Source organism: Castor canadensis, chromosome 8 (assembly GCF_047511655.1).
Source record: "Castor canadensis chromosome 8, mCasCan1.hap1v2, whole genome shotgun sequence".
In the NCBI taxonomy this organism is placed as follows: Eukaryota; Metazoa; Chordata; class Mammalia; order Rodentia; family Castoridae; genus Castor; species Castor canadensis.
In genome coordinates, this window is record NC_133393.1 from 106,643,393 (window position 1) to 106,668,232 (window position 24,840).

Genomic DNA, 24,840 nt, shown 5'->3' on the forward strand with positions numbered 1-24,840 from the left:
ATGGACACTGAGTCTTCCTGGGCTGGACCCTGTGTCCAGTGGCACACTCAACACTTTACATTCACTTATACCAGAAGGAGGGCCCTGTTTTTATTTAGGTTTAATGGATGTCCTGCCCAAAACTGATGCATGCTTCAACAATGATTTGAACTTTCTTTTGAAACTATAATTTAAGAAATTTATTTTAATGTAACTAGTGCATGCATATATTCTCATGAAATAGTAAAAAATTCAGATCTATACAGGGCAAAATGTGAATGTTAGAACATTTATAACTGGTTTATATTCTTACATCTAGTTATTTTACTTCAGAGAGATATAGAATAGGAAGAAAATACAAAAATGGTCAGTTTGGGGATTTTATTTTACTGGACAGAGAGCTAAAATATCATGCTGACATGTTCAATACTATTTACCAACCAGCCTCATGGTTATGGCCATCTCAGAAGTGAGGAAGTTCAATTTTATAGAGGTTAAGTAATCTACCCAAGACCACAAAGGTAATGAATGGTGGAGCTGAGTCTATCAGACTCCAGACACAAAGTGCTCAACCATTAGACTCTACTGCTGTTCAAAACACTTGATTTCATCGATTCTGCGATGTAAGCTTTTTGTTTTTGTTTTGTTATAGTTTAAAAGCACAGATCAGGTGGTGTTCTGTGACTGATGGCATCCTGGATCCTATGAAGTATAGTAAGCACATCAACATTCCACACCTGCCTGCGGCTTTCCCACAAGTACACTGAAGCTACGGGTCAGAGCTTTGCTTTAAGCAGGACGTGGGCTTTGCAGCTTACAGTGAACTCCTGAACAGGTGCATGTCTCAAGAGCCTGTGAACACGCAGGGCTCAGGCCCAGCCCCCGAATGCCTGGTGGGAATCTTCAGATCTTTCTTTCATTATGATGACACTGAGGGTGCACTCAACCCCTGTGTGAATGTGAGTGTGGTTGTGTCCATGCTACTATTTTAGGAACTGGAGATATAACAGAATATAGTGAAAAAAAGTTGGCACAGCAGTGAGCAAAACATAGTGAAGATATCTGAGTTAATCCTCATAACAATCCTGCAAGATGGGTAAGAGTCTCAGTTTTAACCCAAGAGTCTAATAAAAAGTTTTTTTAATCTGAAGAAATGACCTGGTTTCTGTGGATCACTTTTGTGGAACTCAGCTTAGTAAACTTAGCTTGGCTTTACTACATAAGGTGTGTGTGTGTACACCTGTGTGTTTGTGTGTGTGTACGTGTGGGGTGTGTGTGTGTAGCTTAAGTAAACCTTCTCCCCACCAATCTGGCACATACACTAATGATGTGTGGGGAAAAGGTTAGGTTCAAACTGTGTGATTGACAGGATTGTAAAATAGGTACAGTGAGTGTGTGGGGGGCTTTGAGGGGGAGGAGGGTTAACAGAGGAGATGAAGGTGAGGGAATATGGTTGATTGGCTTCACATACATAAACAAAATAGAATGATGAAACCTCTTGCAATTGCTTTTACTGAAGAGGGGAGAGGTTTGCAGGGTTGGGGGGAGATGGTGGGGGCAATGTAACTAATGTATAATGTAAGACTACTCAGAATTGTCACAATGAATTCCCCCTGTACAATGAATATATTCTACTTTAAAAAAAGAAAAAAGGAAGTGCAGGCAAGTGGAGAAATTGACACTGTTGATAGGAAATAAAATGGTGCAGCCTCTATGGAAAACAATATGCAACTAACCACAGCAATTGCCAAACTATCCAGCAATTCTACTCTCAAATACATACTCAAAGGAATTGAAAACAGGGATTCAGATCAATACTTTATACTAATACTCATTATAGCATTATTCACATTAGTCAAAGGTGGGAAGTACCAAAATGTCAATAAACAGATGAACTGAGTTAAAACAAACAAACAAACAAACAAACAAACCTGTGTGATTGAGAGAGTACCTCCACCTCTCTCCCATCAAAGCAAAACTCACCAGGAGAGAGGGGAAGTCTTTCCTGGTGACCTGGAGATGTGTGGCAGATAACCCCTGCCCCAGCTTGTTGAGGTGGTTATGGGTCTTGTTGCTGTTCACAGATCTAGCTAAAACAGTGCCTGCTATATGGTAGCACGTTCAGTGGAAGAGAAAGGCTTTTTCTGGTACACTGTGTAGCTGAGAATGGTCATGTTCTGTAACTTACAAGCCACTGAAGATAAAGTAAGTGCAAGCTAAGAGGAATTTTATGCAAACCACCCTCCCTTGCCCTCACTCAAGGCAGCCGTGAGAATTAGCAAGGACATCCAGTGACAATATGGCTGGACAGAAGGAAGCTCAATCCCGACACCAAGAGGCCATGAGAAGTGTGCACATCTCTGATTCAAGAGCCATGCCTGCTCTGATTCAAGAGCCATGCCTGCTTCACCTGGGCTAAGAAAACCCAGATTCTTAGTCGGTGGGGGAGGTGGGATGGAGTCTGGTGGTAGATGCTGGTCTTTGTGCTAATAAGGGACTTGAGAAATTTAAAAAGCAAAAAGGATGTTACTGTCTCTACTAAAGGAATGCTCAGAGAGGGACAGAAAGTTGCCCAAGATCAGAGTGCAAGCAACAGAGTACTGGCTAGTAACAATGTTCCTGACTGTAAAGCTCAGATCTTTCTATGGCATACCATCTTTTTTACCTAGCATTCAGTTACTTTTAAAATACTTATTTCAGGCTGGGTGCGTAGCTCAGTGGTAGAGTGCTTAATTTGCCTAAGGCCCAGCACTAACAAACAAACAAACAAATAATGCAAAAACTCAAGAAATATTTGCCACAGAGGCAAATATTTATGTCTTTCAAAAGGAAGAGTAATTTATTGGATTTTTTTTTTTTTTTTTTTTTTTTGGTGAGACTGGGGTTTTGAATTCAGGGCTTTGCACTTGCAAAGCAGGCACTGCTTGAGCCACACCTCCCATCCATTTTCTCTCTGGTTAATTTTGAGATGAGGCCTCATGAACTTTTCGCCCTGGCTGGCCTTGAATAGCGATCCTCCTGATCTTAGCTCCCAAGTAGCTGGGATTAAAGGTATGAGCCACCAGCCCCTAGCTGGAAAAAACTGTTTAAATGAAAAATTTCAAACATACTCAAGAGTAAAGAAGATAGAACGATGAATCCCCATATTTGTGACTCAGCTCCAGCAGTCATCACGGGCTTGTCACATTTACTTCGTTCATTAATTCACCTTCTTGTTTTCTTCTTTGGGGTAGTAATTTAAGGCTAATGTGAATTCTCATGTCATATCACTTGTACATACTTTACTATGCCTTTCTAGAAAGATGATCATTTTCTTCTGGATAGATATTTCTCAAAAGAAGACATAAAACGGGTAATAAGTATGTGAAAAAATGTCTAACCTCACTAATCTTTAGAGAGATGCAAATCAAAAACATGAGATTTCTCACCCAAATTAAAATGGCTGTGATAAAAAGTGAAAAATAAGTGCTGTCAAGGATGTTGAGAAAGGAAAACTCTTATTCACTGTTGGTGGGGATGTAAATAAGTGGAACCATCATGGACGTCAGTGTGGCATTCCTTAGAAAACTGAAAGTAGAATTACCATATTATGACATGATCCTGCTACCAGATATGCATCCAAAGGAGTTGAATCATTATATCAAAGATGTATTTGCAGTATACATTACATGCAGCACTATTCATAATAGCCAAGATATGGAGTCAACCAAAGTGACCACTGACAGAAGAACAGACAAAGAAAATGTGACATATACGCAATGGACTGTTTATTATTCAGCTGTAAAATAAAGAAATGCTGCCGTTTTGACCACATGGATGGAACTGGAGGACATCATGTTAAGTAAAGTAGGTCAGGCTTACAAAACCACATGCACTTGTTCATTTATGGGAGCTGAAAAAGTTGATGTCATAGAAGAAGGTAGAACGGTGGTCACTAGAGGTGAGGAAAGGGAGGGGGAGATAGGATAGGGTGAAGTTAGATAATAGGTGCCCCAAAACAGGCAACAGGAATTAGTTCTAGTATTCCATAGCACAGAAGGGTAAGTACAGTCTACAATAATAATATTTCAAAAAAACTAGGAGTCTGAAAGTTCTAAAAACATAGAAATATTAAATGTTGAAGAGATGGAAATGCTAATTATCCTGATTTTATCACTACACATTGTCTATGTATATTAAACAATTATACTTTACCCCATAAATATATATACATATTAGGTGTCAATTACAAGTTAAATAATAAAAATCAATGAAGTATAATATGGGCTGAAGATATAGGAGAAAAATATGATAAATCTCATATATAAGCTGAATGTCATTAATTCACTGGAATGATTTACTCTAATTCTTTGGTAGCCTCCAAAATCTAGTCCATGACTTCCCCAATTGTCTCAAAAATAGCTTTTAGAGTTTGTTTGAGTCAGGATCCCGTCAAGGTCCACACATTATACCCAGTAGATCTCTTAAATCTCCTCTCGTCTAGAGCACATCCCTATGACCTTTCTTCAGTGCTACTGAAACCCCTGCTCCAGGGAGAACAATGTTGTAAGACCCCAGTGGATGCCTGAAACTATAGATAGTACCAAACCTTAGATAAGAGCACTTCAATACTGAGACAGTTGATCTGATAAACAAGGTGGCTGCTTGCAGCTTAATGGGTGGGAAGTGTATGGAGTAGGGTATGCTAGACAGAGGTGAGAGTCACATCCCAAGCAGGATGGTGTAAGACTTCATCACGCAACTCAGAATGGTGCACAATTTAGAACTGAAGAACTGTTTAGTTTTAGTTTTCATTTTATATTTCCAGACTACCATTGACCATAGATACCTGAAATCACAGACAAGGGGTATAGGTCCTGTATTGCTGGAACTGTGTCACCTGTCTTGTAGCTTGTTCTTCTATCTCACACATTTCTCTCAATAGAATTTGGCTCAAGATGCTTGATTAAGTTAGGGTAAGCTTTGTGGGGGGCTTGTGAGTCCCATGATCTCACCTCAACCCGTCAGTCAGTCAATGTCTAGCTGTCTCACTTTGGGTAGGTTCAGATGATGACAGCCTATTTCTTCTATTACCAGGCTCCCTATCATCCCTTAATCCAATGGCCCATCCACTGATAACTGCTGTCTGAATCAATAAATTTCTCACTGGGGTTGCAAAGTGATAACCTTTTTGTAATCCTAAAAATTCTTCATGTTTATTTGCTAGAATTATTTTGCAAAGGAGAATTCTCCTTTCCTTCAAATTAGTGTTTTCTAATTATTTGACATGAACTGTGTATAAGAAAGGCAGAATGAATATTAATCTTTTCAATTTAGGAACAGAGAATTAATGCACTAAACACTTCCAATCCTGTCACAATGAGGATGTGTGTGGGGGAGTGACGTATCAAGATGAATCTTTGCATTTTTTTATATATTTGGTATATCTCAGTCAATCACATCAATATTCTTTTGGATGCTCAAAATGCTTTCATCTTTGGGTTCAGAGATGTCCTCCATTTTGACTCCTGGTCCTTTTGACAGGACTCATTCATTCTGATAGCTTCTTTACTATCTGGCATAGATTGTCACAGATTAACCATGAATATTTCCTGCCCCTCATCTGGAGGCAGCCATTGCCCCCAAGGGGCCTTGACTGGAGGAAATTTCACTGTTTTATATTCCAGCCCCTTTCTTTCTATGTCTGAGTTCCTTTTTCAAAGGGAGGGAATAGGGGAAGAAGGTGGGGGAAAGGAGGAGGAGGAGGCACATAGTGGAATTGCTCATGGACTGTCTTCTCTGGCCCTGTTTAATATCTCTCTTCTCAGGGTCACTGCTTATGTGCTGTAAAGGCTTTCTGTGTGGGTATCCTGTCCTTTTGCTTCCTTTCTGTCTTTGTTCCTAGCCATGTCCTCTCCATGTGACAAGCTGCATTCCTGGGCAGGAACCATGGCCACTACTCCTAGAGTAGTGCATCCTCTTAGCTATCTCTGTTCCACTTACAACTAGGTATGGAGTGCAGCCCTATGGACCCTGTGCCTGTGACTGGTTGGACAAGTGGATCAGCATCTGCCCTGTAAATCCAGCCACATTCTTGAGGTGCATCGAATGTGAGTGTTTCTAAACCTAGGCTTGCAATGGATATTAGCTAGTCCACTTTAGTCTTTGATCCAAGACTTGTTTTCCAACACAGTAATCAGAATCCTTGAATTTGGGTTGTGAAATCCTTCATTGCTCCATTGGTCTATGACTCTTGGGTATCTTCTCCACAGGCCAGAACCCAGGAGAGGCAAAAGTATGAGTGGCACCTAAAAAAACCTGCCAAAACATTGGAAATGAATGCCAACCAGAGTAGCTAGCAGATAAGCTCATTAACTTCAGTCACAGTTACTGCCAAGACCCCTGACTTTCCCATGCCTCATACTTGATACACCTCTGTGTCAAACTCTTCAGGATGAGAGGTAATCACTGGTTTAAAAGGAAACTGTCTGTGAGAAAATCTCTTAAGGCTAGAGGTTACTGAATTTTAATGGCCAACTATATCCATCTCCTAGAAATAGCTTGGTAATAGTAAATTAACAAAAATGAAATTATTTTAAAGCTACATAAAAGATTAGACTACAGAAATTAGTAATGCACAAATGGGGAGCACAGCAGACTGCTCTCAAAGCAGCAAAAACTTGTGCCATGCAGCAATTTTCCTACACACTGGTAATGATAATTTCTTTCTTTCTTTTTGGCCATAGTGGTGTTTGAACTCAGGGCCTTCCTCACATCTGCTAGGCAGGCACTCTACCACTCTCCATCAGCCAATTTCTTTTTTCTTTCTTTCCTTTTTCTTTCTTTCTTTCTCTCTCTCTCTCTCTCTCTCTCTCTCTCTCTCTCTCTCTCTCTCTCTCTCTCTCCCTTCCCTTTCTTTCTCTTTTCTTTCCTCTTTCTTCTTCCTTTTTCTCTTTCTTTTTTTCTCTCGTCCCTCCCTTCTCCATTCCTATTCCTCCTCCTCCTCCTCCGTTTTTGCAGAAATGGGATCTGAGCTCAGGGACTTGCACTTGCTAGGCAGGTGCTCTACCGCTTGAGTCATGCCTCCAACCCTTCTTTTTTGCTTCAGTTATTTTTAAGGTAGGGTCTCATGTTTTTGCCAGGGGCTGGCCTCAGACTACAATCCTCCTACCTATGGCCTTTCATGTAGCTGGGACACAGAAGTGTGCCACCAAGCCTGGCTTACTGATTGGGATGGAGTACCTTTTTGCCCAGGCTGGCATTGAACCCCAATCCTCTCGATCTCCACCTCCTGAGAAGCTGGGATTATAGGCATAAGCCACTGCACCTTGTAAAAAACAATTCTAGAGATTTATTTCTTGTCCAAAAACAATTCTAAGGATTCTGAAGTTTAAGTCACATTTCCCCCCAAAGATGATTCTCGTATCTAAGCACTTTCTTACATCTCATTCCTTTTGATCTCCTGGCAATTCTGTACAATAAAATTATTCCTTTTTCTGCTAATAAGGACACTGAGTCTTGAAGAAGTTGATGGAGTGACCTGTTCCAATAGAATGCATAAACTCAAGATTCAATACTAGAATACCTGCTTAGTTTCTTCCACCCAATCATACTTTTTTTTTATTTTGAACGTATAATCTCGAAGGTGGTCAGGCAGCCTTTATGCATTCAACTGCCCGACAGACCAAAGATGAATAATTTAACATGGCTACTGTGTTTCTTTTCATCAGAGTCCTCTTGTGGTTTTCTGTGAGCACCTCATAAACTCATGCTCTCTGCTTCCAAAGATCACCATCCTGACAGTTGGCTTTGCAAGCAAGATTTTTCTCAGAGGCCTCTGGGGAACCAAGACCATAAACACAATCATGAGATTTTCCTTTTCTAAAGGAGCTAATGTGCTTCTTGGAGCAAAACACTTGGAGCCAGGATCCAGTTCTACAGAGCTCAGTTGAATCTGAACCGTTCCTCAGCAGGTACTGCAGTGCTTTTAACCCCCTCCCCCAGCCAAAGCTATGACAGGAGGCAGAGGGGCTCACTAGATTTAAGTTCAGCCCTGTTTTACATTTCTAAGCAAGTCTGCCTGCCAGTCTCAACAATGTCCTCAAGGCAGAGATCAGAAACCCAATGCTTAACACAAGTGAAAAACTTTAGCAGCAGGGCTAACTCTCCCCAATTTAAGGGCAATTGCATCTAGCATCTTGAGCAAGTCACAGTAAGTGACAGCCATCCCACAAGCTGTTCCAAGCCCTGACAGCCTCCTTATGTCTCAACTTCATGTCCCAATGGCCTTAGGAACCAAACAACACCTGCTTTTCAGACATGGCGCTGGTTTCCCTGCAAATCATCAAGCACTTGGATTTACTCCTGACACACACTGCAGGGGCAGCCCTGTTCCTTTAAACCAGACAGTTCAAGTAATGTTGGTTTTGAGGATAATCCTATGCTACCTGGGGTTTGGAAGAAGAAAATCAAATGCCATCTTCTCAACTGCAGTTTTCCAGCCCAAGAGGAAGCAATCTCGTTTACTAAAATCTCATGAGCTTCTAGACAAATTGGGTCAGAAAGGTAGCTGCTGCCTCTGTCTGTGGAGTCTCTTTAGCAGAGAACAGAGAGGGCCAGCTGCTTCAGATACTGCCCCTGCAGCTCTTGGGTATTGGGGTGGCATTTGGAACTGAAAAACTGAGGATTCATCAGTGAGAGAAGTGAGTGCAGGAATGTTCGCTCTAAGTGTGGGCAAGGCAGGGCTGACTTGGTCCTTGGAGAACCAAGAGAGAGCCACAGTTTGTAAGGATAGTGGTGGATTTATGCTGCTTACCTGACTCACTGCAGAGCACCTTCACACAGCTACTGTTTCACATAAAAATGAAGAGGAAGACATTCTCCAAATTCTCCAAGCTAAGGGTAACTGATGGTCACTTAGTCATTATAAGTTCTGTTGCTGTTCCTACTTGCCCCAGCAAGCTGGCCAGCTGTGTGGTCTACTCCCTGTTTCTGGTGTCTTTGCTCAGTGCTTGCTGCCTGCTGCTTATTCATAGTACCTTCCCCCTGCACTCAGCCTCCATTTTCTAGCTCCCAGGTCACTCTAGCCTTGTCCTTTCCCAGCTCTTAACACTTTCTGATTCCCTCTGCAATTTACCGACCTCCATTTCTCTAGGCCCATCTTGATTTTGGGGCCACTCACAACTCTGGATGGGAGGCAGACCCTCTGCCCAGCCTCTGGGCCTATGGGAATTGGGGCCAAGGCTCACTGTCATCTGTGGCAGATGAAAAGTTACAACTGACCAGACTTTCCCACTGCACTGAGTACCATCTATCTTGATTCTTTCCTCATCCTAGGGATTGCTGACATCTAACATTACTAAGAGCCTTGGAAAAGGAGGCTCTGTATCCCATCATAAGGGAAGAAAGAGCCAAGCTCTGGGCTAGATTCAGCCCAGAGTTTGAGGACTGGAGCCCTGCCACAAAGTGATATGGTTAAGCAATGTGGAAGGAGAGGTGCAGAGGGTTCTTCCCCAAGTGCCTATGCATCAGGGAAAGAGAATGACCTTCAGAGAGCTCACCATCTTATAGATGACAAATTGTACAACCTTTACATCAGCATATGTGATCAAACAGAGATGCATGAGGACATCAGAGAGAGATGAATGGTCCTGAGGCAAGAGTCAGACTTAAGGGAGAGTCATTAACATTTCTGAAGAGAGGTGGTGGTGGATACATGACAGAAGCGATAAGACTAAGGATCAAAACCGGAAACAAGGCACACTAGAACAGTCTAACAAGCCCGCCTAAAGGTCATCTGACTCTCAGGGACAGCAACCCTGTTTGACTTATGTTTCTATTGCTCAGAGCTCACACTGCAAAGGTGGATGGCAACTCCTAGAAATATGATAAAATGCAAAGTGGATTCTGTCTGGGAGAGATGCAGATGACTTCTGTTCTGCCCTTAGAAAACATAGCTTCAAAGATAGTCACTGAGCAGTGTGGTTCTAACTTAGAACTCTTACTCCAATATTCCTTTTTCCCACTGACTAATATGCATACACACACACATCCTGCTGTCATTCCTTGTTACTGAGTTAAATGTTTTTTTTTTTTTAACATGAGCCACCCATTTGTATAAAAATGATGTTTTTACATAAAAAAAAATACTTTTGAATGAATCACAAACAAGGGGAGCTAACAAAAATGATACATTTGTAAGACTGCCTGGGCTGGATGCCATTATTTATTGGAAACATACACCCCCAAACTCCAACCCTGGATCCCCAAATCCCTCTTCCCTAGAACATTCTCAGTGTCTCTCCCTGGTTTCACAGGGACAGAATTCACTGCTCAGGCTGACATGGTGCCTAGTAAGGATGTATGTCCACTTCTCTGTGTAAATGGAGGCTCCTTGCTACATTCTGTCCTTGGTGGCTCCAGGTCACCAATGAGAAACAGACTATGAGCCAAACCTAGGTCTGCCCGACAACAAAGCCTACTGTTCTATTTATCACTCCTTGCCTGAAGAAAGAGAAGCTAGATGTAGCAAAGAGTGACAAAGGCAAAAACCTCATGTACTCACTGTTGCTGCGGCTTCTCGTGATTTCCACAGTGGACAGTGCACTAGTTATTTGGAGGTCTTTGTCTGGCATGAGGACTCAAGTGATCCTGAGTCCTCTTGCGTGTGCAAGACTAAGATACATATTTCTATTTCGTATTTCCTCCTAGGACTGAACCTGTTCCTGACTCTAGAATAATGTTGCAAAAGAAGCTGGCATTAAGCATAACACTCTTTCCACTGAATAAAACAACTTTAACATACCAAGAACAACAAAGCCCCCCTCCTGATGTAAAGCAGATGCAAAGTGACCTTGGCTGGAGGAAAAGCTGATGGTAGCAAAAACTTATGAGTGACTCACATGTTCTAGCATTGAGTACCAGCAGCAGCTGTAAATAAAGGTAAGCACTGGAAAATTATCTTAAAAGCCTTTCTGTAAAAAGATAAATAAAAATAGCTTCGCTGCATATAATTAAGAAGTACAATTTTATTGAAAATCATGAATGACAGGGATAAAGGGAATGTCAATATGATTTTTCTGTAAAGTTCAAATGCTGTCAATGTGGGAAATTTTCCACTGTACAAAAGATTTTTTTTGCATTAAGGTGTGCAAGGAAGTGAAGCTAGAATTCATCTCAGAACTAGATTAAGTGGACACCAAAGGGTATTTAAGTTTCAGAAGGGAAAGAAGGGTTATCAATGAAGTGTAGCTAAGATCACAAGCTTCTTATCTGCAGAGAGAAAGAATGTGTGATAAGCTGTAGTACAAAACAGAATTCATTTAAAAGATAAAATGCAGAAGCTCCAGGGCCCAAGATGCAGCCTTTTTTCCTCTTCAGCCTGCCAGCCTGTTGTTGCCTATGATTTCACTGAAACAGAATAATCACCTGCCTGCAACTAGCAAAACCTGTGTGTGTGGGGGTGTGGGGGGTGGTTCTCAATCTCTAGTCTGCAATGGAGTCACTGAAAGGGCTGCTAAATGTAGGCTCTTGTTCCACACTCCCAGAAAATGCTGGTAAGTCTGAGTGGAGCATGGCACCCTGTATTTTTTTTTTTTTTTGCGGTACTGGGGCATGAACTCGGGGCCTTCACCTTGAGCTACTCCACCAGCCCTATTTTTGTGAAGGGCTTTTTGAGATAGGATCTCATGAACTATTTTCCCAGGCTGGCTTTGAACTGTGATCCTCCTGATCTCCTGATCTTCCTGAGTAGCTAGGATTACAGATGTGAGCTACTGGTGCAGGCAGGAGCCTGCATTTTAAAAAGCATCCTATGGTGAAAGATCAGGGGTCCACAACCCATCTACTGTCTAAGGCAGTAGTCCTGAAACTGTTGGTTGAGACCTATTCAGAAGTCTTGAAATCAATTTCAGGCAATCAGCATTTGAAAAGAAATAGAAAAACAGTCAATGTATTTTGTGTAACAAGTTTTTGGATTCATCCATGTATGAGTGTTAGGTGTATGTATGTATTGACTTTATGAGTGCAATATATTTCAGATTGCAGACCTGAGCTGAGAAGTTGGAAAAGCAGTGGTCTTAGGGGAGTTAGCATCACTTCCTGGACCCTTCACTCTTCCTCCCACCCTCTTGCTAAGTGCCAAATCACCCCAGCTCTAATTTCCACTTCTACACAGCCAGAAAAGGAAGCAAGGCTGAGTTTCTTTGTTCCTAACGGTCAGGAATGACAACTATTTTTTTGCCTTTAGGAAAGAATGTGGAAAACTTGAAGGAAAGACTGCTCCCTGGGGAGCCTCAGACATAGTAGATGATAGGAAATGAATGAAAACCATTTAGAGCTTGGGATCTTCCAAGGGTTTGTAGGAAGAAAAAGAATGGAGGAAGGCATGGATAGAAAATGAGGAGCAAACAATGGAGAGTACACTGAGACACAAGAAACTGGCAGGTAAGCCAATACTTCATTCTTTCTGTTTCAAGGTGATGTTAGTGACCCACCCTTAGGAGATGGACAATTTTAGCTTTTTTTTCCCCCAGTAATGGAATGAATCCTTCTCTGTTCATTCATGTTATCTTGATCTAACTTCTAGTGAAAATGATAAGATCTTTCAGGTGCTGGCCTGGGAATAAACAGGTCCAAACTTTAACCAAGTGACAAATGGCCTCCAGAAAGACAGCAACAGGAAAATCTTATCACACGTTTAGAATGTGTGATTTATCTCACCCAGCCTATACATGCTGGTCTTTGCAGTCTTGGAAATTCTTCCACTAGCCTCGTTTCAGGAAAGGTTGCCAAGGGGCATCGGAGACTGAAGAGCAGCCCGTGTTCTGATTGCCAAGCCAGGCACTCTAGCTTGGGTGTCTTCAACTTGAGGTATGGTTGCTTTCCAATTCCGTAGCCCTCTTTCCATGCCACTACCCCAAGAGTGTCTTTTTCTAATTTTCACAAAAGTTTACGACAGACTAGCAGTATCCTAGAGAAAAGACGACTCTGTTCCATCAACAAATCAGTTTGCTTCTTCATGACGCCAGGTACTCTCTTTCAGTATTCAAAAGACACTCCACATGCAAGACATAGCATAATCAACAGCCTTTTGTCTGAGCTCAGTATCTTTTTAATGATCATTTCTTTCTCAAGCACTTCAGTATTAGAGAGTGCTAAGCAACACACATGTTGGATGACCTATCAGAAAACTGATTCCCTTTAAAAAAGAAGATACCCAAGATATGAGTACGAACCCTTCCAAAAGTTTCACAGTATCAGGCTATAAGCACATAACTAGATTATTTAGGGGGTCTTATACTCTTAGGGAACCACTTATTTTTGAGAGTCTTACTTGTTAGGATCAATTCAGAAGAAGAGTGAAACTACCTGGGAAATGCACCCTTCTGCCACTGAAGTGAAAGAAAAAAAGCACATCATTTATCAGGTCAAGCTGGCCCCTCTGCATCTGTGATCTTGTGGCTTCCCAGTTCAACACTGACACACAAATGTTCCAACTAATCCATCCATGGCCACTCGTTATGCCAATAAGTGGAAGATACATTTTTTTTTCTCTTTTAAACAAGATCTATATTTTAGCAGAGCCACATTTTTGAAACCTCAGCTATAACAACTTCCACATCCAATTCACTGTCATTATCTTTGCTGAATGCTTTCAGGGCAGGAGGGATGAGGAGACAGGTCTTTTGTATTCCTGGTCTATCAATAATTGTCTTTTGAGGAGAACGTATCTCTCCTGAAGGAAAAAAAATGACAATTGTATACTTGTTATTTTCTTATCCTATAAACGGGGATAATAAGTACCTGCTGAAAAGGGCTATTGTGAGGGCTAAAAATATGCAATATATAGATAGCACTTACTAGATACTCAATACATGCTGGCATCCTTTCTCTTTGGGACTGAGGAGGCTGGATCATCAGGCATACCCTTCTCTGCCTGGGCACAAACTGAGAGAAGAGGGCAAGGCAGTGTTCATAGGCCCTAAGGGAATCAGGTAGGACAGCCCTCTTCTTAGCACAGCAGAGCATTGAATATGTGGCTTCTGTAATTTAATCATGGGAGTTCCTTCAGCCTAATGCCATGAGCCAATGAATGAATTGAGGTAGGAGATTTACCAGGCAGATGCATACATTCAGTATAACTGCATTAAACAACTAACTTGTGGCATGGGGCCAAACTGGGATCCTCAGTCTAAAATGTTAGAAATATCTTCACATTTCTGTAATTCCTCTTAATGTACAGGACTCCAATTCTAGGCTACGGCCATGTAGGAATATTTCCATTCCATCATTGCGCCACTGTCTTTGATATCCTTTTCCACATGCTTCTTTTTGTGCTTGGAAAGCTTCCGCATACCCCACCTTCCTCTGCAGAGTCAATGCCTATGTCTAGGAAGCCTTTTCTGTGTGGGTCAGGGTCTTCTTTTTGTAGTCCAGGTCTTCCCAGGCTTGTCTCTGTCATTGCAACAATCCCATTATCTTCACACTGTTTTCCAGACCATCTCCCCACTGGACTTTGTGCTCACCCAGAAATTTGCAATACATTTTTTTTTGAGAGAACAAATGCACAGTATATGTTTTAAATGAATGTATGAATGTGTGAACCTGTATTACCCTTTCTTTCACCATATCTTTGGCAGTTACAAAATAAATAGCTAGATTTTATAGAAGAGGCTAGGGAAATCAAAGCATTTAGAGGAAAAAAGAATAGTAGCCTGTTACCTCCTATCAATCTCATATCTGCTCTTAGGGTGAGATGAATAACTAATCTCTAGTTAGTAGATTATTAGTTATAGGTAGGGTCTCGATTCTTATGAACAGCAGGATTGAGAATATTACTATTTTATATATTAACCAAAAAATAAAGGAAAACCAGATGCATCCCTACTACTGTTCTTGGGCCAGGGTTCTACAAATATCGTCACGTATGCCTTGTCTAAACTCCGCCAGCAGCTCTGGAATTCAGATTTGAGTGCAATAGTGGGCTTTCTTCTTTGAAGTGAGGCAACTATTGTAGTCAGAAATGGAAAGAACCAGTGCTCACCCTGTCCTGGCCCAAGACATCTAACTATTGTCTTGAAGAGAATTTCATGTCTCCTAAATGACAAAACATCTACTCTAAGTGTGTAATTGAGGATTAAGCCTTCCCACATTGAACCTGAAGCCCCACTGATCCCATTCAGTGAAATTATGAGTGTAGATGCTTAGGAAATCCTTCCCCACTTCCAATGAGGTTGGAATAATAAGACTAACTCATCAAAGCTCCACATGACATTGGAAACTCATGTTTTTGTAAGATTTTGATCATACATACATTTTTTTTGATAAATACATTGCTTGAAAGCCAGTCTTCCCTGCTGTCCAGGATAACCAGTCAGGGATCTTGTTTTAAGAACCAAGTCTCTGACAGGAAGGCAGAACAGGTCTTGCCTGGGGGTGTTGGTGACAGTGGGAGTGGGGAGGAGGTAGGGAAAGGGTGTGGGAGAGTAAATATAGTGCAAATACTGTGTACACATGTATGTAAATGGAAAAATGAGACCTGTTAAAACTTTTCCAGGTATGGGAGCGGGTAAAGGAGAGCAGTGGAGGGGGTGAATTCAAGTATGATACATTTGATATATTGAAAGGACTTTTGTAAATGCCACAATGTACCCTCACCCAGCACAATAAAAATTTTTTATGCCTGTATGTCTCACAATAATGGAAATTCCATGACAGCAGAGACTTTGTCTGTTGTGAAAAACAAACAAACAAATAAACAACAAAAAAAACCCAAGTCTCTGGCTTCTCTCCTTGGCCAAACATGCAGGAGGATATCACTGCTACTCTCAGACCAAAGCATCCTCACCATGCAGAATGACTACTGCATTTGTCCTAGGGATGAAGAAGAAAACATACTGACCTTGTGCAGCTCCACAGGAGTTGGGGACATGATCTCCTTTATTTCTTGTTTCATTTTTCTCAGGGTTACAGACTTCCTGCCCACATCTGAGGGCAGGGTGTTGCTCCGAGTTGTTTGGCTATAGTGTGGCCGAGAGCTGCTTCGTTCCTGGAAGCTGGCCTGTCGTCCCAGCTGACTGCGGAGTGTTGGAGCCTCATGATTCAAACTCATAGTGCTCCCCGACATGATTGTTGCCTGTGGCATTGACAATTTTCAGAAACAATTAAGCCATGGATAGGGAAAGGGTTTGGTTGCTCAACATTAAGCACAATTCTTCTGACCAAAGTCAAAATACAGTCTCTTCAGGGCATAACCAAAGGCTGGAGAATGGACATACTAATTGAACTATGAAAGTCTGAAAAATGCTTTACAAGCGACATTTATAATGCACATCTCAAATCCAATGTAAGTACTTAAGCTGTTGAGTTTATTTAATCAAATACCACCCCTAGCAGTTTTGAGACAAATTGAAAAGCTCCAACATTTGCTTGCTGCAAACAGTATTTTAAGCATTAACTTTCCACTGAATGGTCACTAAGAGATGTGATTCATGAGGCCACCTTCAATATATCTCATAGAAATGAGCTAAGAATTTCTCACTGGGACTCAGACTTTCACTCCAACAATGGTCTAGAATGGGATTATTGATAAAAAGGCAAGAGATACTCTTCAAGCTTCCTGCCTAGCACTGGATATTATCTTTCCTTTGGCCAGTGGCCTGCCCTAGAAGCCTGTAAACCACGTAGGCGTCTATGTCTTTCGGCATAGATCAATGTTTCTTAGAAATGGCTTTTGTGTAACATACTGGGAGCAGTTAAAATAATCATTTTCTATATTATTAGATTCTGCCCAAAAGCTACGCATAATTACGTACTTACTTAGTTTTACCCATGAATTGAGAATTTTGTTCTGTTTCAAATATATTTTCTGTATAATATATAAGTGATGGCAAGATTAGATCACAGAGATGATTGAGTCTCAGAACTGGAACAAAAAAGGATTTGAAACCCATATTATGTTGGGGATGTTCATTTTTTATATTAGAGGATGCTAAAATTCTAAAAATGTGACTGTAATCAGCTCTGTACTCTTGGATGTGATTATAAATGGGTAAACTGGCATGGTAAATCTGCTTGAAATAATGGAGTGAAAACAAGCCCCATATGTATGTGACTGAAAAAAAAACATGAAATATTGTTTATGTTAATACTAATGCTAAAAAAACAATGAGCTTAATTTATTGAGCCCTTTGAATGTATTCACTCATTTAAGCCTCACAACTCTATGAGGTAGATAATCTATTCTTTCTAATGTATAGGTGAGGAGACTGAGGCACAGAAGCCAACTTACCCAAAGTCACATAGGTAGTAACTGAGCTGAGGGTACAAAAAAAAAAATCCTTGCTAATTACTGAACATTAACATGTGCTAAGTTCCATACATAGTGTGTGTAGAATATCACTTAATACTCAAGTGGTCCTACGTGGTAGGTATCATAATTATTATTCCTCCCTAATTCTAGTAAGGAAAGAGGAACCTGAATGAGCCCAACAGCTTGCTGAGCATCTGGGATGGGACCCCAGCAATCTGGCTCCAGAACCCCTGCCCTTGACTACCTGTCTACACTGCTTCTCAGTCTGCTATGAACTGAACTACATAAAATTTCCATTTCTAGCAGGTCAAAGGCTTCTCATATTTAAACAAGTGTATCCATATTATGGTTTATCTCAGATAGATACCCTTTTGAAGTTTAAGACCTTTTCATTGCCATTTGTGTTGATATCATGGGACAGCCTTTATCTTATAGCATTTACATACATCATTTCTGTGTTTGATCTCCCATAACTGATAATACCCAATGGTTGTTTTCCTGCTGTGGTGACTTTCTATCTATTATTTTTACCTACTTATCTGTTTGTTTATATCTAGTTTGTTTTCATGGGACTAGCAGGAAGCATGTTGGAGGTGAAACACTTAATCACTACATCTGGAAGATGACAGCTGTGCTTTGATGAGTCCTAGCTGCCACAGAAGTTATAAATGGATTTATAAAGGGTTCCAAGAGAAGAAATGAGATATTATCAACAGTTCTTTAGTTCAAGCTTTTAAAATATGGCTAGTTTAAAAGTTTAAAGTGAGGCTCAGGTGAATTAGTAGCATCCATAAAGGAAAATAATGGTAAATCACAAATACAATTTGAAACAAATGGTTAAATCTTCCTCTATTATGTTAAACACAAAAATAGTTACAGCAGTACCAAGAAATGGAAAACACAACAATACTTAATTATTATTGAGCATTTTATCGAACATTTATTAAGTGCCATGTTCTTTGTTAATTTCCTTTAAGTATTATCTCATTAAAATTCTCATATTTTATAGAAGAAATATCTGGTAAGAGACTTTAAAAACTTGCTCACAGTCACAGTTTGAATTTCTCCTGTGATAAAGCAATACACTTTTCAGTGCTAAAGTCGAACATAAATTATTACTAGTAATAAGGAAAATGATTAGTGAATTAATGAATTTTCAGTTATAATCATTTTTCATCTTAGCTTAATCCTCTGCATTTATTATTATTAAAGTGTCCTTTAACTTTTAATATCAAATGTAAATTTATATGCAGAAATCTAGTGCCAATATATTTTTTGCCTAACAACATCTCCAATCAAAGGACTGGAGTTCATTTAAACTAATAAGTGAATATTAATTATAATATTCACTTTGTGATAAAAGTATAATGTCTCTTTGGCTTATAAATTCGGCCCATTTTCTTTCTGCATTTATAATTTCAAGGGCCACACCTACATGGGAGCTATGTTATAGTAAATTTGTAGGCATTCACAACATGACTTCCAAGCTAACAGACATTATTTTCACGAGATAAGTCAATTTATGGGTGAACACAATTTCATTGTATTATTTTTAACAATATTTTTGGTGGTACTGTGGGTTGAATCAGGGCCTCCTGCTTGGTAGGCAACCATACCACCAGCCCTTTTTGTTTTGGTTATTTTTGAGATAGAGAATCACTTTATGCCTAGGCCAGCCTGGACAATGATCATCCTATTTACATTTCCAACTTGGGTGGGATGACAGGCACATGCCATCACACTCAGCTTCTTACTGGTTGAGATGAGGTCTCATGAACTTTGTGCTAGGTGTGGCCTTGAATTGAGATCCTCCCCTACTCTGCTCAGTAGCTATGATGATAGGCTTGAGCCATTGCACCAAGTCCTCATCATATTATTTTTTATATCACCTTTGTTTTGCCTAATGTAAAAGAAGCTATGAGAAGAACAGTTAATTCTTCAAGAGAGAAGTAATAAAATGAAAAAGGCCTGGACAAAAACATGTTTTCAAAATCAAGGACATGTTTTAAGTATCATGAATTGTGCTCATTATTCAGTTTGGGCTACTTTTATACATCATTCTACACATAGGTGGTGGTAGGAGATTAAATAAACCAGCTGGCACTTAAGCAGTCTGCTCTTTTTGAAAGTTATATGAAGGAATCAATTACTAATATCATAGTTTATTAAAATTTTATAAGCTTATCCATGTCCAGTTCCTTCAATTGGGCTCTGAAACTAAAATTTCATGCCAGGTAGTACTGTGATGTTTATAAACTCAAACTGACAGTTTTCTTTATAATTCTCTTTGCAGGTTCACAAACATTAGGATCACATAAAATATCCACACATGCAATTGAGAAGCAAAATAATATAAAGATGAATAATCATTTTAGAATTGCAGGAGTTTCACTCAGTTATGCCATTCGCATTCCTTATGGTGACCTGGGGACCTCATACGACGTCAAAATAAAAATGAGACTTTTGCCACTTTCTTTTTCAAAGCTCAAAAAATTTAAAAGAACATAAAAGGAAACAGTCCAGGACTTCCCAGACTAAAAGTGTGAATACCGTCAGCAAATTCATGGCTTTGATTAAAGAACTCACCGGGAGTTCAGCTGTTACACTCCATCTTGCTCCTCCTTAAATCCACATGAAGTTAATATGGAATGAGGATTTGCAATTAACAGCAATGTCCTTGTAATATTTTTGCCTGCTTATCAAGTAGACTGCCCTTTTTCACCAGCTGCATTGTCATCTACTTTAAGGGCAAAACAAAATCAAATTTCCTCTTATGTTCCTCTTAACGGTCAAATTAATTTCTATACCAGGTACAAATGAAAACATGCCAAAGAAACCTTTCTAAAGCAACTAAGAGAATGAGATGCATCACTGCTGGGAGACTTTGCTCACTCCTTAGCGATTTAGGGGGAACAGGTACAATCAGGGTTAGCAGGGAGCAATGGCAGAAGCCACAAGTCAGTAAGCTTGGGGGTGGGAATGGGAAATAACACTTTCAACTGCATTGTATAAAATTAAAAATCAAATTGCTGTCCAGAAGGCAAAGGGCAGGGAAGGCAGCTTCACAAGCAAAATATAAACATAAAGGGTAGCTACCAAGAGAGTCATGTTTCTCAATGACACACGCCTGTCAGCTTTCTCCTGTGGAAAGGGTTAAAGCTTTTAAATGAACTGGTGTGATCAATGCAAACTTAAAAGGACCAAAAAAAAAAAAATGAATGTAGAAACAATAAAAGTAAGCAGCAGGGCTGAAGCTACCTCAAGTTCTCTCAGAATTCCCGATTGCCCACAGGTTTCCAAATCCTCCAGCGCTTGAGACCAGAAGTTCTCCTCTTGCTCTGCTTCTGCGCTGTCGGATGCCCCTGCAAAACTTCTGTCAAGAAACACAGTCTGGGTTAAGAACTTGGCAGATATATACAGTTCTGTATCTAGAACCTCTCTCCTTCATTTCACACACATACACACACAAAAAGAGAGAGAGAAAGAGAGAGAGAGAGAAAGAGAGAGAGAGAGAGAGAGACAGAGAGAAAGACTCATTTTGGATCTGGTTTTCTTCCAACTGTGTTCTCAAAGTACAGCCAACTCGGGTGTAAGGATGTCTTACATCGTTACATCCATGGTCTCACTGACTGTGAATTTCAGATCATTCATGGCTTCTCCTGAATGAACCATACAAATATGGCCCTGTTGGAATGGAATACAACACAGGAATATATTTCAGCTGCTGTTTCTACAGAGAAAGACAACTGTCTTAGAGAAAAATGTGTCACCACTTTTTATAAAAATCTTTATAAATAAATTAAATGCTATCACTTTTTATAAGTTTCCCTAAGATATTTTCATAAGATACAAAATGCTAAGATATACTTCTTTGTAAAAAAAAAAAAAACCTATGGAACTCATAGCCTGGTGTAGTGACTGATATCTGTAATCCTAGCACTCAGGAGACTGAGGCAGGAAAATTGTGAGTTATCTTTTTTTTTTGGTGGGACTGGGATTTGAACTCAGGGCTTCATACTTGCAAAGCAGGCACTCTACCACTTGAGCCACACCTCCGGCCATGAGTTATCTTTTCATAAAGCATCTAATTTAATGTGAAACTGCTTTTTAAAAAGAAAAGAGTTGCTGGTCGCCACGGAGTAAGGACATAGTTTAAGAAGTTGGCTCCTCCTCCCTTGTCCCCCAGTGTTACCACTGGTTTCATTCTGGGGAACCTAATCCTTGCCCTGCTGTGTGGTGGTGCAAGACCACCACTAGTTAGGCACGAGTTTTAGAAGTGTACCATGATAATTACGATGACTTCAAGAAGCCAATGCTAACAATGGGTGCCATGGGAGTAGAGAAGTTTAAATCCTGCCCAAATGAATGCAGAGTCAACTTGGCTGGGGCAGCACTGAATGAAAACCTTACCCACTGGCTGTGGACCGCTCCCAGTCTTCATTACTCAGCCCCACATCTGGGTAAGTCTGGCTTCGAGGCTTGGGCACTGGGGACAAGCTCCCTCTCTGTTTTGAACTCCTCCAGTCATAGGTGTTGAAATTGTATCCCGAGGCCTGAAAACTGGTGCCTAAAATATAAACAATGTGTTAGGACTTGGCCTGAGGGTTATTTAACTCATTGAGAAGTGACATTGCTGGCCAGTTGAGGGGTCAAATAGCAAGGGTAACAGCAATAACAGTGAACACCTGGTAGATGCTCATAGTATACCAGCCGTGCACTAAGGGCTTTATTTCTATCATATTATTTATTCTTCATAACCAGTGTTGGTACTATATCTGCACCAAAAGGCTTAGCAACTGTGGTTGCCAGTACCTAAAGCTACTTGCAGAGGTTCCCGGAGGTTCAAGTCATTATTTTAGGGGAATGTGTTTTCAGATCTGTAAGTAGCACATACACCTCTTCCCCAGACTGCCTTAGCCGACATACTGCCAGGGCTCTGAGACTTGCCACTTCCACCTTCTCACCTCCTCTTCCACAATGGTTCTTTGTCACACTACAAATCAAAGACACATCTCTTATCTATTTCAAACCTTTGAAGGTGCTGGGCCCTGGGGTGTGAAGACTCCCAGCTGCTAAATCGAGGGATAATTTGGGGGAAATCTTGCTCTTATGAGAAGGGTTCTTGAAAGCAGGGTCTTATTTTAAGCAGGCAAACTCAAAGCAAGGCATTTACCACCCTCCTCTCCTCCCTCTGTCTCTCTCTCTCTCTCTCTCTCTCTCGCTCTCTCTCTGGGTCTTAGAATGGGAATTTAGAAGTAAGGTGGATGTCAGGGGGAGGAGTATTGTGCCTTATTATGTTTATCTGAAATGTAAAATGAAGACTGACTTTTTGTGACGGGGAGTTAAGTCTGATTAGCTTGAAGGGTGAGACAGTGAGGACTGGCTTTGGCAATTAGGTTATGTAATAGACATTTTCCATGAATTTGAACTAAGACTGCAGTCCCCAAATTTTCATAGATGTAAATTTAAAGTATATTTACAACAAACTAGAAATTACATTCTTTGTAAGTATTTAAAATTAAGGAGAAAAAAATTAGAGGGCAACCTTAAATGTGTGATGGGGTATACAGTTTTTCAAAATGCTTTTGGGGGTTCAAATGAGAACAGAAGCCTGACTGTGTTGTGTGTGTGTGTGTGTGTGTGTGTGTGTGTTTACGCATATGCACAATGTTGCAATGCATATGTATTTCTTACTGTGTTTAAAGCACTCAATATGCAAATCACCCTGGGCTCCCATTTTCACATACAATTAAATGGCCTTATCACATAGAGTGATGGCTTCCATAACATCCCTGCTTTGTTTTCCTCTTTCTCTTTCCCTCCACTTGTTGTTGGATCCTATAATGCCACCTGACTACTAATTAGAGCCCAGGAAAGCAGATGTTCAAGCTCTCTGATCGAAAGGACTTGGTTTCAAGAAATCAGGGCAAAGCCCACCACCATGTGATGAAAATACTCTATGAACCTTCTGTTTGAGGATGACAAGAATTAGAAGTCCCTGGAGCAGAGGAAATATTTATAGTTCAATATCTCATTCTCTCATAACTGCTGAAGTGTGGCTGTCCATTTGGGAAGAAACCTTGTGTGATGAATGTGCAATTTTCTGTCAGAAGTGTTGAATTAAGGAAACACATGAGCCTTCTCTTGAAGGGGAGTGGCTGGATGACACTGAATTTTATCCTGTCTCCTTTTGATGGGCCATTTATTTTCATTTTCTCCTTCTGAGCCAAACAAATTAACCAACCCCAAATATGTGAAGTCTTACTTTTTCTGCTATAACAAGAGTTAAGATAAGCTGGCATCTCACTTTCCTTAACTGGCTTTAAGCTTTAAGAGTCATATGCTCACTGGTGGTGTCTTTCTGGGGTGTTCCTTTCTGATAAGGGTTAACATTTTACCATTAAATTCCTTGGGGAAAATACCAAGATATTTTAGCTTGGGCAGATTAGCTTTTTGATTTGCTTTCCAATCATTGTTTCTATGTAGTTCTTGGCAACATAGGCAAGAGTATTAGGATGGGGCTGGTCACTGGTGGCTCACGCCTGTGGTCCTAGCTCCTAAGGAGGCAGAGATCAGGAGGATCGCAGTTTGAAGTCAGCCCAGGTAAATAGTTTGAGAGACTGTGTCTTGAAAAAAAACAGTCACAAAAAGGGGCTGGTGGAGTGGCTCAAGGTGAAGGCCCTGAGTTCAAACCCCAGAACCTCAAAAAAGAGTGTTAGGATGGGAACTGGGAGTGTGACTCAAGTGGGAGAGCATCTGCCTAGCAAGTGCAAAGCCCTAAGTTCAAACCCCAATACCACCACCAAAAAAAAAAAAAAAAAAAAAAAAAAGTAGGGCTGGGGTTAGGCAGAAGTGCAGCATTATTGGTGCTGCCCTTGAAGTCACACGTATCCACAACAAGTATGCCTGGTCCTAATAACACTAGGAAATGATTTTTGCATTACTACAAAGTGGAGAAGGAAAGGGAATAGATGTGAATACCTTTGGAAGGCATAAAGTGAGAATACCCTGGTTCTGGTACATCCCTAATTCATGCTGACTCAAAGATCAAAGTAAGAAAAGACAGAGGTTCAGCCACTAGGCTCAAAACCCCAGCTGTGCCACTCCCTCTCTTGGAAGACTTGACCAATTAATCTCAGTGTGAAATGAGGTTCATGACATCTATCTTACCAGGCTGATAAAACAGTTAATGAATGTGCCTAGAGCTCAATAAGGTTTCAAAGCACATATATGTCCACTGTTGTTAGTATTTACTAAACCATTCACCGTCTCAAGATCTCAGTTTCCTATCTGTAAAGTAGGGAAACTAGGAAAGGAGGCGAGCTCCAGTATTGCAGTAAACATGCAAAAGCTTCTTATACATCAGGTGCCATTTGAGGAACTTAAATACAAAGAAAAATAAATCGAGCTTCCTGTCTTCAAAAACTGCACAGGATAAGAAACAGGCATAAAAAGTGAGAGTTCTAACAGCATGTGAAAATTTTGTCTTTTTAGTCCGAATATGCTGGTATTCAATTGTGTCATGAAAGGTGCCAAAGATGACATATAAACTTAAAGTTAGAGAATATGAC

The 24,840-nt window shown here is 40.5% G+C and overlaps 1 protein-coding gene across 17 annotated transcripts in view; it reads right to left on the reverse strand.

Annotated features, from left to right (window-relative positions):
• Grip1 (glutamate receptor interacting protein 1) overlaps positions 1 to 24,840 on the reverse strand; it is a 644,165-nt gene that overhangs the window by 6,609 nt on the left and 612,716 nt on the right. For 9 of the 17 annotated variants that reach the window (XM_074083851.1, XM_074083844.1, XM_074083846.1 and 6 more), the window contains 4 exons: positions 21,680 to 21,836; positions 20,528 to 20,642; positions 20,366 to 20,410; positions 15,860 to 16,093 (listed from right to left, as the gene is read on the reverse strand). In XM_074083851.1, coding sequence (XP_073939952.1) covers positions 15,860 to 16,093; positions 20,366 to 20,410; positions 20,528 to 20,642; positions 21,680 to 21,836 — 551 coding nt within the window. The remainder of the gene's footprint in view (positions 1 to 15,859; positions 16,094 to 20,365; positions 20,411 to 20,527; positions 20,643 to 21,679; positions 21,837 to 24,840) is intronic. The other 8 variants (XM_074083854.1, XM_074083843.1, XM_074083842.1 and 5 more) reach the window with 3 other exon arrangements.